Genomic DNA, 16182 nt, shown 5'->3' with positions numbered 1-16182 from the left:
AAGAAGGAAGCATTTTTATGCAACTTTGAATTTACAGTAGGACGATTATTCTACCACATGTAATAATAAGTTAGATAAAATATTCTCTGAACTTTAATTTAATTTAATTAGTGTGGACCAGACGCAGCAGCCTGGCTGTAGAAATTCATCAGTTGTCATTAAAATCAAAGTTCTACATATGCACTTTATTTATCTACACAAATTATTAGTAATTTCATAAATCCTTAAGTCCCCTATGTTTACTGAAGATAAACTACAGCTATGCAGAAAATCTGATGCCTTAGAAACACAGCTGCTAAAAGCAGATTAAGAAAACAATCATATACTAACACATTTTAATATTTTTTCCTATTGTTTCAGAAATATCTCCGCTGAAGACGTCCTTCCTCCCCTCCTCTCCTCACCTCCAGTTTACCGCCATCTTCCTTATTCTGCCTGAGAAGGAAAAATATCAGAGTAACTATAGATGAAGTCATAATAAGTCAAATCATCATATTCAGTAAAATGTAGGCCATTTTTTGGCTGTTGCCTTAAATCCGTTTAGCATTTCATTAATAATAGAAGTGTTGTCTGTATCAGTGCTGAAGGAAACTGATTATCTGCGTTTGTATTCAGTATCACTACGTTTTTATTGAACCTGACGGAGGTTTGAAAACTTGGAAGGATTTTAAAGCTTTAAAATGAAGAAACTGAAGCTTAGCTGAAGCTAAGAATGACGTTAGCCTTAAAGAAGAAATGTTGTTTAAAAAGCTGGAAACATGAAGTTTGTCCATTTTATTAGTGGTTTTATGTTTGTTGTGCAGCTGTGACCAGGTTCTGGTTCTGGTTGGTCTGATTACATCCGAATCACATGAAGGATCTTTTTACTCCGTTTGTGCTGAAAACTGTACTTAGGTTCAGTAAGTATGAACAAAAGTTAAACATTTCTTTTATTGTACCATTAACATTTCACAAACTTGTAATTAATAATTACAAAAATAAATAAGTGTTCTAATGAATATTAAAATATATTTCTACTTGTTTGTTTGACTTGTGTGTTTCTATTACATTCTACTATATCTAATATAATCTATCACATTTTTTATTTCATATTCCATGAAAAGATTAAATTCAATTATATTTATTGAAAAGGGAGAATACAAAGTGACCAAACAGGTAAATAATGTAAAATCCATCTGCAAGGTTAATTTTAAAACAATTACAAGAAAAAATAAAATGATTATCAAATAGTTATTAATGTAGTGCATTCATTACATATATACAATATATTTTTTCCATTTTCTTGCTCATATTACATATTTATTTAGATATGAATATGCTATTTTTAATAATTTGACACCATTTTTTATTGTTCTTGTTTCCTACTGCTTTAGTCTTAATTATATTTTCACTTGAACCTTTTTGAACAGTTTTCAGTTTCAAGCTCAAGAGTCAAACTTCAAGCTGTGGATGGACAAATATGCAGCACAAATCAGGAGCAAATAAATTATCAATGTAGTTTTCATGACATGATTATAGATCAATAAATACAGCTTGTCAATTTGTGCCTCTGGGACTCAAAGCCATTTGTTTCCTGCTGTCTCTCTCTTTTTTTCAACCAACACACACACACACACACCCCATCTGCATCCCTCCCACTGACAAGTGGTGCTCCAAGTCAGCCGGTGGAATAGAGTCTCACTTCTCGCCTGCTCTGCTCCCAACGATGCGTTCTTCTCTCTACCTCCTGGCTTTCCTCTACCTGCGCTCCAGGGCATCAGGTAAGACTCTCAACTCAAACAAAAACTTTTATCATCGTTCACTGTGTGTGTGTGTAAATGATAATAATCATGGCATTTTTCTGCAACTCCAAAAAGTTATATGCAACGCTTGAAATGTGTTTTAAGACGAGCCGAGTTTGTGGACTTGTGAAACTGAGGGAAAAAATAAATAAATAAATCAGCTTTGACAGAAAATATATATTTTTTAATCCTAATCAAGCAAAAATCACAAGAAAGAAAGCAATCATCAGCAATTATTGTTGGATAAAATGCCAAAGAATAGGAATAATTAAAGTGTGGTTAATCAAGGTGAATTGTGGGATAAAATGTCAAGGCAATGACAAATAAAAACAATAAACTTTTATTAAAATATTTTTCATCGGCCTTTTACTTAATCAGGAAACTGAAATTTATTAATGAAAATTTCAACAGAAATGTTAATTGTGCTGTTACATGGAGCACTTATTAATAAACTACTCAGTGTGTTCAATATTAATACAAATGTTTTCAAAATGAGAAAATGTCCTGAATTTAAAAAAAAAAATGTTGTATTTGTGTCCAAATATTATTTTCAAACATTTGTAAATACTAATAATACAATACAGTGTTTAAAATGCAATAAATTTCACAAAGTCTGTGTATTTACAAATTAAAAGTATTTTTGTGAAGAGATACATGTGTGTTGATTAACAGTGCACATAAAATCTGATTGTTGAAAGCTTTTTTCTTTTCCTGCAGGAAGAAAATACAATAAAATACTATATTATTTATATAAATTATTGTTTCCTGCAGCTCAGCTAATGATTTTTAAGAACCTCCTGGTGTGAATTTCCACATTTCTTTGTCTGTTCCAGACAAAGAAAATTAAAATGAAGAATTTAAAACATTCATCTAATTGAAGGAAACCAAATTTAAGCCGACGTTTGATTCCCGTCTTTGGCTTTTCTTCGCTGCTGACTCTGACACAGGTGTGTGAGCCAGGTGGGGTAAAACCCACCTCCACCTGTGCATTGTTCTCACCTGGTGAGAACTGTTGTCCCCTTTCAAAGGACGCCATTATGGGTTAATCTGTGTCTCTGTATTAGCTAAATGGTTCTCCATTCCAGCCTTCATTCCCACCACAGAGCCAGACGCTGGAGGGAGTTTTTTCTCATCAGCAACATAATACGCAGCAACAGGACAACAGTAAACGACTTCATCAGTGCCTGACGGAGCGACGCACTCACTTTACTCTGAATGCAATCAGCGGTTTCACAACTGCTCCTTTGTGACACAAATAAAGTCTTAGACTCCTTGTCAAAAGAACACGACTAAATCAGCAGTGGTGCTTTTTGAGAAAACAGATTTATGTTCAAATATAATAGAAGCTTATTGGTCATTAAGAAACTTAAGCTTCAGTCTTTCAGGAAGCAAAAAAAAAAAAAACAACTAATTACGCATGAGTATCACATTTAGGGGCTGGAGTTCTCAAAAATGACTAAATTAATTCAATATTTCTCAAAAATTACAAGACGTATTTGAATGGTTCTGTTATCAAAATAAAGGTGACACTCCAGAGAATACTCTAAGCCACAAGTGTCAAACTCAACTTGGAAATATCGTAAATATTTCCAAGTTAGTACCACAAACACTTTTTATTTTATTGCAAAATGTCACAAAAAGAATCACGAAATCCTGGAAGAACTGAAAAGATGGTCAATATTATTATTTACTTCTAAGAATTAATTGATATTTTTACAGTTTGTGAAGTTTTATCAATACATTCTAGCACAAAGGGCCCTTTAAAAGCATTCTTGATATTGATTTGTCCCGAAACAAAAAGTTTGACACAGCTGTTGTAGAGGTCTAAAAAAACATATTTTTATTACTGAGTCAGAGCCAATTAATACGGCACACAGGGAAAAATAAAAATAAATAAAAAACACCAGTGGAATGCTTTTTGTGATTAGTATTTTCTTTGAAAGCAAGGAGTAGAAATCTAGAACCTCTAGTAATCCACAGTTCATCCCAGGGGTTAAAATAATTATAATTTGTAGTGTATTTTTCTCCCTATTGATTTAACAGAAGCATCCAAACAAACAAAGCATTAAAAATAAAGACTACACAGGAACATATAACAAACTAACTGGACAATCCAGCTGATGGATTTGTTTGTATTTTTTTTTTTTTTTTGTTTTGTTTCTGAATTCTCAAAGTTTAGTTTCTGGGATTAAACATATAAACAGATTAATAGAAACTGTTATAAAAGCTAACCTAATTATTTTATGAACTTCATGACGCCTCTTTTGAACAAGAAGCTGCAACAAAACCCCTGTTTCAGATTTTTATTTGTGATTTCAGCTGAGTGGTGTTACCAGAGCCAGACCTGTGATGACACATGCAAAGGTGAGTAAAATATTCAAACAGCAGCAAAGCTAATCTAACTCAGTTCAATTCAGTTTTTTACATTGCGAAAAGCTGCAGCAAATATTATATGAAGGAACTTCAAACAGGTCCAATTCAAATCTATGGATGAATAAAACAAATCAATTAAATATTTTTTTATCCACATGACGCAGTGCAAGTTTGGGTTAGATTGTTATTTGGTAAAAGGTTTAAATTTAGTCTTTTTAAACCTCACAAATAATCTGTGCATTTTAATATTTTAGATGTTTATAGACTGTTATATACCAGTACATTTCTTCTTACATTACATACATACAACACAGAACCTCCAGTAGATCTTGGTGTTAAAATATGCAGTGGTGGGTAAACTAAGTACACCCCTGCAGCGTCTCTTCTTCAACTCTAAATAAACATTTATTCTACTTTAGTTGCAATAAATGGATCAACTGGAACCATAATTTAGTTTATTTTCTGGGTTGTGTCTTATATATCACCAACAACAGATCAGGTGTGTCCAAACTTTTTGTCACATGGACCAAAATCATCATGTCAGAGGCACTTATAGGTTTAAAAACTGTAATATTTTTTAAAATTAAAATCTTGTAACTTTATTATAATTATTTGCAATAAACTAAACATTGAGTTGTTAGATTTTATTATAGATTATAGATGTGTAAGTCATTCCACATCCTAAAGTTAGAAGCAATTTTGCATTTTTAGATTAAAAAAATATATCAATTGAAAAAAATTCAATATACTATATTTAGTGTATTCTGGAAAATTAGGCCAGGATTTGTGTCAGTCTTTCTTTAAAAAATATATTAAGTTTTTCAGAATAATCTTTAAAAAGCTTATTAATTAATAGATTAAAAGCTTATTTGGAAACATCCCAACCTAAAGTCACTGAATAGTTGGGATCTTAATTACTATAAAAAAAGTAAAAAAAAAAAAAAAAAATTAATTTATCAGAAATAATTATTTCAAATAAATTATTATAACCAGAAATAATAATAAATCATTATTTAAAGTCTATCTGCATCTACCACCATCTAAATTGGTATCATTCTTTAACCAGGGTTAGGGCCGCGTAAATTCAGTGCAGGGGCCAAAAATGGCCCTCTGGCCACACTTTGGACCCGTTTGAGTTTGTGAAAGATAAACTTACAGCAGTAAGTTGTGTTAACTTTTTATTCATTTTCTCAAACCTCTCAGCTGAATAAACTACAGTTTTTAGGGTAGCACTTAAAAAAAACTGGAAGAGGAAAAAGAGAAGAGTGGGAAATATTTCCCACAATGCTTAGCGGCATGTTTATGTATTCTGAGATGGAAGTGTGTTACATTGATCCAACTCTTGTTTGTTATTAAAGCAAATATTCATTTTAAAGCAATTCTCAGTTTTCAAAGCTCGAAGATAATGTCCTGCTCACACTAAATGTTTCTGAGCTGAATTTAATAAAATTCATTATCAGATCAGAAATTTTGTTCATGCAATTTGAAACAAGAATTAAAATGATTCTAAAGTAAAATAAGTAGTTAGTTTAACTTGATATTGTGAGTAAAATAATACAGAAATGAGTGCTCTGTTTTTTCTTGCATATTGTGACATAACTATTTGGTTTAAGTTGCAGTGTTAAGTTAAAACACAAAATTCAAGACTAGTAAACTTAAAGAACAATTTTTAGACAACTTGTTTCTTATTGTTAAATCAACTTCATGAACTTTAATTTCTGAGTTAAAACCAAAACAATTGTTTTGTGTTGGCAGCAGGTGAAGATTAATTTTCAAGTTAAACCACCTTCAGATGTTTACAGTGTGATGTGATGACTCTCTTTTCCAGACCCAAGCCGCTGGGCAGCTCTGTTTCCCAGATGTGGAGGTTTACGCCAGTCGCCAATTAACATCGTGACCAATAAAGTTCATTTCAGCAGCGCCCTTCCTCACTTCAGCTTCATCGGACACACCGACTTAATCAACATCACAGTAGAGAACAAGGGCCACTCTGGTAATGAAAAACACCAAAGCCTAATCTGTTCTCCTCCCTTTCAGAGCCTCAATGCTTGTTAGATTCACGCTGTGACTTCGTTTTTCTCCATCAGCTCACTTTGCTTTACCAGAGTCAGTGCGGCTGACAGGAGGCGCTCTGCCGGGTCACTACAGAGCGGCCCAGTTTCACTTCCACTGGGGAGAGAGAGGGACACCGGGATCAGAGCACACCATTGATGGGGAAAGATTTCCCATGGAGGTAAGGGCGTAAAGGCCGGGTGAATAACAGGATTATGAATTATACTGCAGCTGTTACTCGATAAGTGGCGTTTTCTATTGCATTCAGCAGATTTTTGAAGACCTAAAAGCATATTTTGGTATAAATTATGACGCAAACAACCTGTAATCTGCTTCAGACAGAATATTAGTGGTTTGTTGCAGGTGTATATTGTGTCTGTAGGAGGCGCTGTAACATCTTAACACAGGGGTGTCAAACTCGTTGTTTTGGGCCAAATCAAGATCATGAATGCTCTTAAAGGGACAGTTGTGCCAGAATGTACTGATAAAATATCAATGAATTCTTAAAATTAAATATTATTGAACATCTTCTGAGTCCCTCCAGGATTTTGTGATTCATTTTGTGATTTTTGCAATAAAAACCAAAGTGTTTGTGATACTAACTTAAAATACTTTGTGATATTTGCACTTAATTATGTAAGCAGATAAAAACTGCATTGATTTGATTGATAGCATGATATTTAAGCACACTTAGAGTTGAGTCTAGACTCCTCAGGGCCACAAAAAAAGCTATGGCAGGCCAGATTTGGCCCACAGACCTTGTGTTTGACACGTCTTAACACGATGCTATGTCAAAAATGTAAGGTTTGCAGAGGAGAAACAAAAGGAAAAATAAAGAAAAAGAACAAAAAATAAAACTAAAAGTAAAGAAAAAGCCAAACAAAGAATAAAAAGTCATATTTGACCACTAATATTATGACTATTATGGAAATAAAATATATCTCAGATATTGTGACCATTCTGTAACTTATGGTAAAATACTAAACTCTACTACTTAAGTATTTGGTGTTTTTCTATAAGTTACAGTTTGGTTACAATATCTGAACAGGATATCATTTTATGTGACCATCTATATTTCCATAATAGTCATAATATTAGTGGTGAGATTTTTCTATCCTTTGTTCATCTTTTTCTGTATTTTTCCTTTTGCGTTTGTTGCAGTCACCACATTCCCCTGCAAATCTTACATTTTTAGTGACTCATGGTGTTAAAATGCAACAGCGCCTCCCAGGGTCACAATGTCACAGAATATGGTGTAACACCGGTATTGAGCAATAATGCAAATTTCAGTTCAAATTTAAAATGACTGCAGTGAAAACTGGTTTGTTAGGATTATTTTTTTCAGGTTTGTGTTCTAGGTACGATTCCTTATAATACCTTTCCTTTCTGTCTGCACAGTTGCACATAGTCCATATTAAGGAGCCTTACAGCTCTCTGGAGGAAGCAGGACACGATATGGCGGGCATCGCTCTGCTCGCCCTCTTCTTTGAGGTAACGCATCACTCTACTGCCGGGGTGTCCAAAGTGTGGGGCAGGGGGCCATTTCTGGCCTCTGACTTCAATTAAAGAGTGGTCATCCAACACTTTTTGTAATTTTTTTAAGATGAGATTTTCCGTGGCAAGTTTATATGTTCTTAAACTGAGAATGTTAAGTACGACACAAAGGATTTTTCTTGAGCCTTTTGTGGGGCTCAAGAAAAATCGGGATATAAATTTTGACCCCTGAATACTTTCAGCTTGCGATTTTGGCCCTCAGTGCAAAAAAGTTTGGACACCTTTGCCTTTCACAAGTATGCACTGCTTGTTGTTAGTCTGTCACATACAATCCCAACCTAAAACATTTAGACTGGGATTGTGATCTGATCAAATATGAAGAGTGAATACTTAAAATACTGTAAATGTCTTTCCAAGTTCAGTTTATCTTATCATATTATTATTATAGGCTATTGTATTTTTGTTGACTTCCTTACAGGAAACAGCAGATGATCATCCTCATCTAGACACAATAATTGCTGCTCTGGGTCAAGTAAAAAACAATGGTAAATATATTATTTTTTTAATTTAAAAACACAAAAACATATCATGAATGTTGTTATTCTTCTTGGACTTGAAACTTGAACCCATGTACAGTGCAATAGGTAATTAGGGTTTAGGGGGAATTTGAGGCGTCTGGTCCAACTGAAGAGATAAACACAATCTTAAATGTCTGCCTGTCATGTAAAAGAACGCTTTTACATGACAGCGCAGTGCTTTGTTACTGCGTAACAAAGCACTGCGTGTGCTTTGTGTGGAAGAGAGGGAACTACTTCCCTCTCTTCCACACAGAGGGAAGTAGTTCAGTTATGCTTGTTTGACTTTGACAACCTTAACATGATGAGTAATTCGGTGTGTTTCGGTTCAGTTACAAAATAAAAAAGGCGACCTAAACACCAACTCTGATAGATCATCAGTAGATCAGGCGTTTAAATTAGCTCATCTAAAACCGCTGTGGTAGATTAAAAGTATTAGCAGCGGTGTGTTAGCTAACTGTTATTAGCTAACCTAATAGCAGCGGTAGCTAATTTATCAAGTGAGCGCTTATTAATCATCGCAAAATAAACATCAAGCCTAAAAACACTAATGGACTGAATGTCCTGTTCTTTGTGAGGGAAATGTTTGAGTACTTTTAAAATGTTGAACCCTGATACGTATGGTGGCCTTATTGTCAGTTGCTATGGCAACGAGTGTGCGTGTACCGTAGCACAGACAGAAAGCGAGGCGGAAAAAACGTGCGGTCGAGTTCTTTAACGATTTTCTGCGTTATTTTCCTCTTTGCTGTGGCACACTGCATTAAATTAATAATACCTACATCTCTGGGCTTAATTAGTTAGTTAACGGTATTGTTCTACTACGGCTAGATGGCATGCGCATAACGCCCTCCAGCGTTGTGCGCATGCGCGAAATTTCATGATATAAATAGTAACATGCAGAGCGTCCATAGGAAACACATGAATTAAATTACTAAAGACATCTAAAAATTATGAGGTATAATTGGAGAGATGCAGCACCAAAGGAATACACTATAACTTACATTTGACGGAAACAAGCTTGAACAATTAGTAAACACGTTCAATGGTTAAACAACAGTGTTGTTTCCCCAAGAAACCACAAAAACATGCAGTTCTAAGATTTTACTAAGTACTAACTTGATCTTTTTTGCTGGCTATCTCTATTTCTGACTGTGTTAAGGCAGCAGCACAGTGATTCCAAACTTTAGACTGAGTTACATCATCCCGGCAGCCTCCGAGCTTCATAGTTACTACCGCTACGTGGGCTCCATGACAACTCCGGGATGTGAGCAGGCGGTTGCATGGACAGTGTTTCATAGGATACTGTCAATCAGCAGTCGACAGGTGAGGAGTCATTTAACATTTTATTTTGATTTTTATCTAAAAAAAAAACAACATACATTTTAAATATTTCTGCCGGTTAATGACCACCTATTTGCATTCAGAGTCAGGTAGTAACTAGCTACATTTATTCAATTACACTCACTTGACTAACTTTTTTGAGAAAATTTACTTTTATGAGTGTTTTACTACGCAGTACATTTTGCCATTACTTCGGTAAAAAAGGTAAAACTTGTTTTTCTTCAGTTTCTTTTCTTTTTGTCAGAGTCTCATGTTTTTTTCCTCTGCTCCCCAGCTGGATGCCATAGTTAAACAGTGCAGATTTTGGACAGGACAGCCCATGACAAACATCTTCAGACCCACGCAGCCTCTGGATGGCAGAGTAGTTTACAGCTCCAAGTCAGGCGCAGCTCATAAGAGAGTGAACCAAATGTTGTTCGTCATCCTCTCAGCTCTGTTCATGCCAATGATCCTGATACATATTATTTAGAACATATAATATAATTTCAAATTACACAGCCTCCAATAGTTTTTATGTCATGATTCCTATGACAAGTTTTCCTGTTACTCTTGAAGAAACCAATTCATACAGTATGATTGTGCCACCATCTTCCAGCAAAGGTATGGTGTATGTTCTGTGTTATTTTTAAATAAAAGAACCGCCATTTTATTTCTATTTTTAGATTTTAAAATAAAGAAAAGCATTAAACTTTTACCCCCAAAAAAGTATGTTTATATTGTCTTCAATAAAATAATACATATTTATGCAAAATCACAAACAAAGTTCAATGCAGCATGTCTTTCAGAAAAAAAAAAACACAGTATCAGAAATGTTCAGGTGCAGAAATTCAAGCCTGTCATATGTGCAATAAGAGTTTCCTACCTGAACAATACACACATTGTGCAGGACAATGCAAAAACTATGTACCACACCAAGCCACAGGCATCCAATAATATGCAAATAAATAAAAATACGCCAACTAAGGCATCAATGCATATATCAAGCAATATATCAACATATATTTTAACAAAATAGACTGGCAACAGCGCACACAATTGAACAGACATTAGTTTAGCAAAACTTTTCTGTTCCCCAGTTAAGGCCAAGCTCAACCTCAATCCAAACTGCTCAAATCTATGTGAACAAATAAAAGAAAAAATATTCAGTAAAGTCTGAATGAGAAAGTGATAAAAAAGTAACACTCACCCATTATTTGTAAATAAAATCCACAGGTTGTTGTGCTCAGTGCTAGCTGTTAGCAACTCATAGCGCTCAAATTTAGTCTTTAAAATGCCTAACAAAGTTCTTACTGGCTTGTTTTAATGAATCCAGGTTTGATGTGGGTTTTCCATTTTTAGTTATTTCTTTTTTTATCCGTGAAAGAGCGTCTCGAAAAAGGAGATTTTAATAAGTCAGCAACTAGGTCAACCGGAGATGAAACGAATGCGGCAGCCATTTTGTAAATTATGATTCAACATTCTGTGAGTCCCACCGTCATTGTACGTCAATTCGGATTGGCTGATAATTCTGTCTGTAGGAGCCAATTATCTTTTCCTGTTTATCGCCACCAGGGACCGTATTTAATTTTAAGTTGAAAAATACAGGATTTTACCCGCTATACTGTAGTCATGACAACTATGACCTGTTGCACGGCATTTTTGACCTGAATTTGTACAGAGGAGGAGGAGCTGCTTGCCAGATGCCTTTACGGCACTTTTTAGAGTAGAAATTTAAAGTGAAACCCCAATAATACCAATACGCTAATATCACTGCATAATACATAAAATAGCTTAAATATTGGTTTTAGTACATTGGTGCAAAATGAGCAAAGGAATGAAAGAAGTGGCAATGGAACAGGCACAAAATAGTAAAAACTGGAGGGAAATGATGCAGAGTCATCAGTGGAAGATATGAATAAAGCTGGAAATGAAATAAATTAACACTCATGGTTTATTTGAGTGAAGTCTGTAACATTATCCTTTATTCCGTAACCTATTGATCACTGCTCAGGTAAGAATACATGATCAACAAAAGTATCCTGAGATGAAAGTCACTTAAAGCAAATAAATTTCAAGCTTATAAAGGCAGTGTGAATAAAGGTGTAAGTAATTCACTTTGACCCAAGTCTGACAGCTGGAGGTCACAGAGAAGAGGTCACGGTGAACGAGTCTTCAGCCAGTTCCTCAGGTGTTCCACCTGGGCAGAGACGCTGCTCTTCGATGTTCCCCCAGAAGCGCTGTACTGCTCCACGCTGCTCCGGTAGTCCCACACTGAAGACACATCACTTCCAAACAACGGGCTAAAGTTCACACACACGCATCCATATGGCATACACAGACAGAGAAAAGAAAGATTGAATTCAAAATCATTAAAAATAATAAAAAAATATATGTAGAACTTCTACTATATAGTTAACTCACAATGATTTATTCCTTTAGCTGTTAAGTTGATGTTTCCTCTGATTAAAAACATATATGCATCCATACATGAGTGTCAACTACCTGATAGCAGCGAGGTCCGCCTCAGTCAGCTGATTCAGGGAGACATTTTTAGATTCAGCTGCAAATACAGCTTTTCCAGAGAGACCATGGGCTTCTCTGAATGGCACCTGGAACGAGAAGAGTGTCAAAACATAAACATTAACAATTTATAAAGCTATCAAAACTAATTCACTGCAAAAACACAAAATCTTAAGTAATTTTGGACTAGTTTGTAGTGAAGATATCTTAAATCACGTAATTTAGTCTAGAAATTAGACTGATATTGGTAAGATTTTGTGGTTTTGCAGTGTTTTACTGCTACTACACAATATTGTTGGATCATCTCACCCCTTTTCTCACGAGGTAGTAGGCCAGATCTGTAGCCAACATGTCAGGATTAAGCGCAGCTTCCATTACACTCTGGTTGATCTGAAACACAAGAGAAGCAAATTAACATCTATTTAAAGAAAAATAACGAATCTAACTTTCATGACTATTGTTTAAAATATTCTTTGTAATGTTAAGGTAAAATCCAAAATACTTAACCATGCTTTTTAGAAGGTTTTAACAGGATCTATATTTATCTGAAATTACCTTTTGACAAGACATTTAACTGGATTTTTATTTTTTTAACAGTGTCTATTTCAAGCATCACAAATTTTGGTTTAAAACTCTACTGCTAAAAAAGAAGAACCTGAAGATTATGCTTGTTTTTCAGAATTAACATTTATTCCCCATAAGAACTGACAGGTCCTCCACAATATGTATGTCTTGTAGGAACATTAAACAAAAATAGATGTAAATAACATATTGTACAGTGGGGAAAAAATACTGATAGATTCAGATCATTTTTGGGGTCTCAACTCTCTGGATTATTTAGGTTTTTATTTTTATGTTTTCACCTTTAGAGTCGACATGACTCCAGTTGTCACCTGCAGCACAGCATGGACAGTATCATAGCAGTCAAACATGGCTTCTTTGTCCTCCTGAAAAAATACAGAAACCACAACATAACAGGAGGTTACATTTGAATCTTCAAGTGAAGTTATAATATTAGAAAAGATGTAAGTTTAAACCTGCAGATCCTTGTTATATGCGCTGGGCAGACCCTTCAGAGTCATCATGAATCCTGCACACTAGTACAAAACAAAACAGGTTGCGGAAGAACATTATGAAATCAGGCAGGGCACCTGGTGTTTGCATGTGCCAAAGCAAATTATTTCTGAAAGTGAAAAAGATTTTTATACCTCTAAGTATTTATTGCAACAGCTCAAAGTGAATGAAGTAGCTTTGGTGAAATGAATGAACCAAGTAAGCATTAAAATGATGCTTCTTATTTAGAGTTCATGCTGTTCTGTCTACAAATGATCATGATCATGAATCTTCATCACTCTGTGTAAACCAGTCCTACAATAAAACAAATATAAAGTAGATTTTTAACTAATCTTGTCTTACTCTGCCAAAGACACGACCTGCTTTACTCCTGATCAGCTCCAGACTGTCGGCATTCTTCTTCTGGGGCATCAAACTGCTGCCTGTGCTACAAATCACACAAATAAACAGAAGAAGAAGAGTGTTACAGAAGAAGGGCAACATTTTAAAGAAGCTTTTAAAGAAAATAAGTATTAGAGGACAAGAAGTACAATTTGTAAGCAGCTACAGTTCTTAACCCTAACTCTAGGAGTAACAGGCAGATGTAAGATAAATATTTTATAAAATATAATTTAATTTCACAGATGTATCCTAAATGCAAAACAAACTTTTTAATATGCTTTGTAGACAGGGATAGATTTAAGAAAATTTTAGCATCTTCACTTTGATACTTTGTACAAAGTAAACATATCAAAACGTTATCTGATTGTGTGACCTCAGTCATGTCAACAGTTTATTTGAGCAATTTTTAATACAACTTTAAACTGAAGTCAATTTTTTTTTACATTGTTTTACATAAAAGTCAATAGTTCTTCACAGGGAATGTCATATCAACACATAATTATCCTGTTTCTGGGTAAAAATTCTTAAAACTTAAATTTATTGTACTTCAGGAAAACATTTCAAAAAGTGTTTTTCATTTTATTAACCTAACTATTATAATTGAGCTGCATATTTTACATAGTGCATGCTGAATATAGCACTGGATCCAAAATGTTGAGCCCATTTTTTATAAAAGCAGAAGACAGAAAAAAAAACATTTTGCAATTGCTTATTTCTTCTGTTTCATCTGTAAATTTTGGCAATAAGCAATAAGAAAAAACAACTCATACATATTTAAATTACATAGCATTTTAAAAAGGTTTTATTTTCACCAATATACCTATGAATGAGGTAAGGAAAAATCCACAAGATTTTCATTTTCTGCTGGACTATGAAGCAGGTTTTTTTTTTTAATCAAAAATGTTTTAATTCACATTTGTGAAGTCTTGACAAACTGAAGCAAAAAAAAAAAAAGAAAGCAAAGTTTACCTGTAGGCATCGGCGAGCGTGACGAAGGAGTACTCCTTAGTGCTGTACAGCATGAGATCCTCGGCCATCTTACTAAGGTGGGTCAAACACAGGGAAGCCCAGAACAAGAACTCCGCTTAAAAAAAAAACAAGTACTTTAAAACACAAATATGAGAAGGCTTCACTTAAAACCATTGGTTATGTTGAAAGGCTGAAATATACAGTTGACATACCAACAAAGTCTCTCTGTCCTGTGGCATCCATACTGTTCAGGCTGACGCTATCAAACCCCAACTCTACACCCAGAGAAGGAGAAATGTTCAGCATATTTTTTTATTAGCATTAGTAACACAACAACTCTCAAACTGATCTGACCTGTCCGCAGTAGCTCTCTGTCGATGTCAAAAGGTGTGCCAGCAATGGCGCCGCTGAAAACAGAATAATTCTTGTTACTTGATCACATCTGTGAATGAAAATCACAGCGGAGCAGGAAGTGTTTGCACTGCACCTGCCAAGAGGTAAAATATTGCTTCTTTTCTTGATCTCCAGAAGCCGCTCCACGTCTCTGCTTAAAGCTACAGCATAGCTGAGGGAAAGAAATGAGAAAAAAAACATGGTGAATGTCCACTAATATTAAAAAAATGAAACATAAACTTGGTGGATTTCATTGTTAATGAGTCACCTGAGAATCCAGTGACTCCATCTGACTGGCTGAGCCTTCTGCATGTGGGTGTAACCAGGAAAAAGGACGTCAATTTCTCTGTAATTTACAAAAGGTTTAAGGAAGTAGAATAAAAGAAATAAACTTATTTACATTCAGAATGATCTTACATTGCTGCCCGCTCCACCATGGTGGAGATGAGCTGCAGGGAGTTATCCGTTAGCATAGCGATGGCGTCTCGTAGCCACAGCTTCATGTCCGTCACCACCTGTTTAAATAAAACACAACACGTTGTCTCATGATTTACTTCCAGCTGACCTTTACTACAGATTCAGTGATGGAAAAAACAAACCTGATCATTTCTGCTCCTGCCGGTGTGCAACTTCCCTGCAGGAGCACCAATCAGCTCCTGGACAAACCGGCAACAAAGCAACACTGATTTGTTTTGTTTTTTATACATAATTTTTAAATTAATTATTATATCTTTAGTGTAGTTTGGACAAGTTTTAGATGGTTAATCTATCGTACCATTCTGAGAAAGACCAAATCTACATCACCTTAAGCCTGCGTTCGTTGGCTGTGTGAATGTCTTCATCTCCAGGTTTAATCAAAAACGCACCTTTAGACCATTCTTCAGAAATCTGTGGAGCAAAATGAGGGTTACATGACTTTTTTCCTCTCTTGCTCTTGGTGAAGGCGGATGCTTTTTCCCTCTGCTCCTTCCCTGCCCATGCCTGCCCTGCTTGCTCTGTTTTTGTCCTGTCTTTTTCTCCACTTTTGGAGCCTTTTTCTGCACATTTTCCAAATCTACAAATTATGGATCTGGTCAACCGATCTCTCAATGCAATTGATCAAATTTTCTCGATGAGAAGACTGAGCACAGGAGAGCCCTCTTGTCCTGCAGGGACACACCTGGCGGGATTCACCCTGGATTTATTCATGATAACAGGATTTCTGCTGTTTGGAGCTTGTGGATACCTGGCTTATCGACAAATTTGTGACG

General features: G+C 35.1%; 3 protein-coding genes across 5 annotated transcripts in view; 2 read left to right on the top strand and 1 right to left on the bottom strand.

Moving 5' to 3' along the window:
- LOC106935123 (fatty aldehyde dehydrogenase-like) overlaps window positions 1–813 on the top strand; it is a 15268-nt gene extending 14455 nt beyond the window's left edge. For all 3 annotated transcript variants that reach the window (XM_015015439.1, XM_015015437.1, XM_015015440.1), the window contains exon 11: window positions 361–813. In XM_015015439.1, the coding sequence (XP_014870925.1) occupies window positions 361–375 (15 nt within the window). In that variant the 3' untranslated portion in view covers window positions 376–813. The remainder of the gene's footprint in view (window positions 1–360) is intronic.
- Window positions 814–1361: 548 nt separating this feature from the next.
- Window positions 1362–10100, top strand: LOC106935124 (carbonic anhydrase 7-like). Its single transcript, XM_015015441.1, has 8 exons — window positions 1362–1760; window positions 4101–4145; window positions 5983–6147; window positions 6242–6387; window positions 7605–7697; window positions 8179–8245; window positions 9435–9598; window positions 9891–10100. Exons 1-8 carry the CDS (start codon window positions 1706–1708, stop codon window positions 10083–10085), a joined length of 930 nt encoding a protein of 309 aa, XP_014870927.1. The 5' UTR covers window positions 1362–1705; the 3' UTR covers window positions 10086–10100.
- A 1449-nt stretch (window positions 10101–11549) lies between these two features.
- On the bottom strand, window positions 11550–15981 carry LOC106935125 (argininosuccinate lyase-like; the record flags this gene model as incomplete). Its single annotated transcript, XM_015015442.1, has 14 exons — window positions 11550–11895; window positions 12098–12204; window positions 12425–12505; window positions 12979–13062; window positions 13153–13212; window positions 13532–13616; window positions 14540–14654; window positions 14752–14814; window positions 14894–14946; window positions 15027–15104; window positions 15201–15278; window positions 15350–15447; window positions 15532–15588; window positions 15737–15981. Coding segments are annotated over 14 exons (1349 nt in total), but the record flags the coding sequence as incomplete, so codon positions are not given.
- Between the last annotated feature and the right edge of the window lie 201 nt (window positions 15982–16182).

This window comes from Poecilia latipinna, unplaced genomic scaffold (genome assembly GCF_001443285.1).
Source record: "Poecilia latipinna isolate Pla-1442-1.1 unplaced genomic scaffold, P_latipinna-1.0 Scaffold1912, whole genome shotgun sequence".
In the NCBI taxonomy this organism is placed as follows: domain Eukaryota; kingdom Metazoa; phylum Chordata; class Actinopteri; order Cyprinodontiformes; family Poeciliidae; genus Poecilia; species Poecilia latipinna.
Note: the sequence above shows the minus strand (reverse complement) of the source record. Positions and strands in the feature narration are given on the sequence as shown.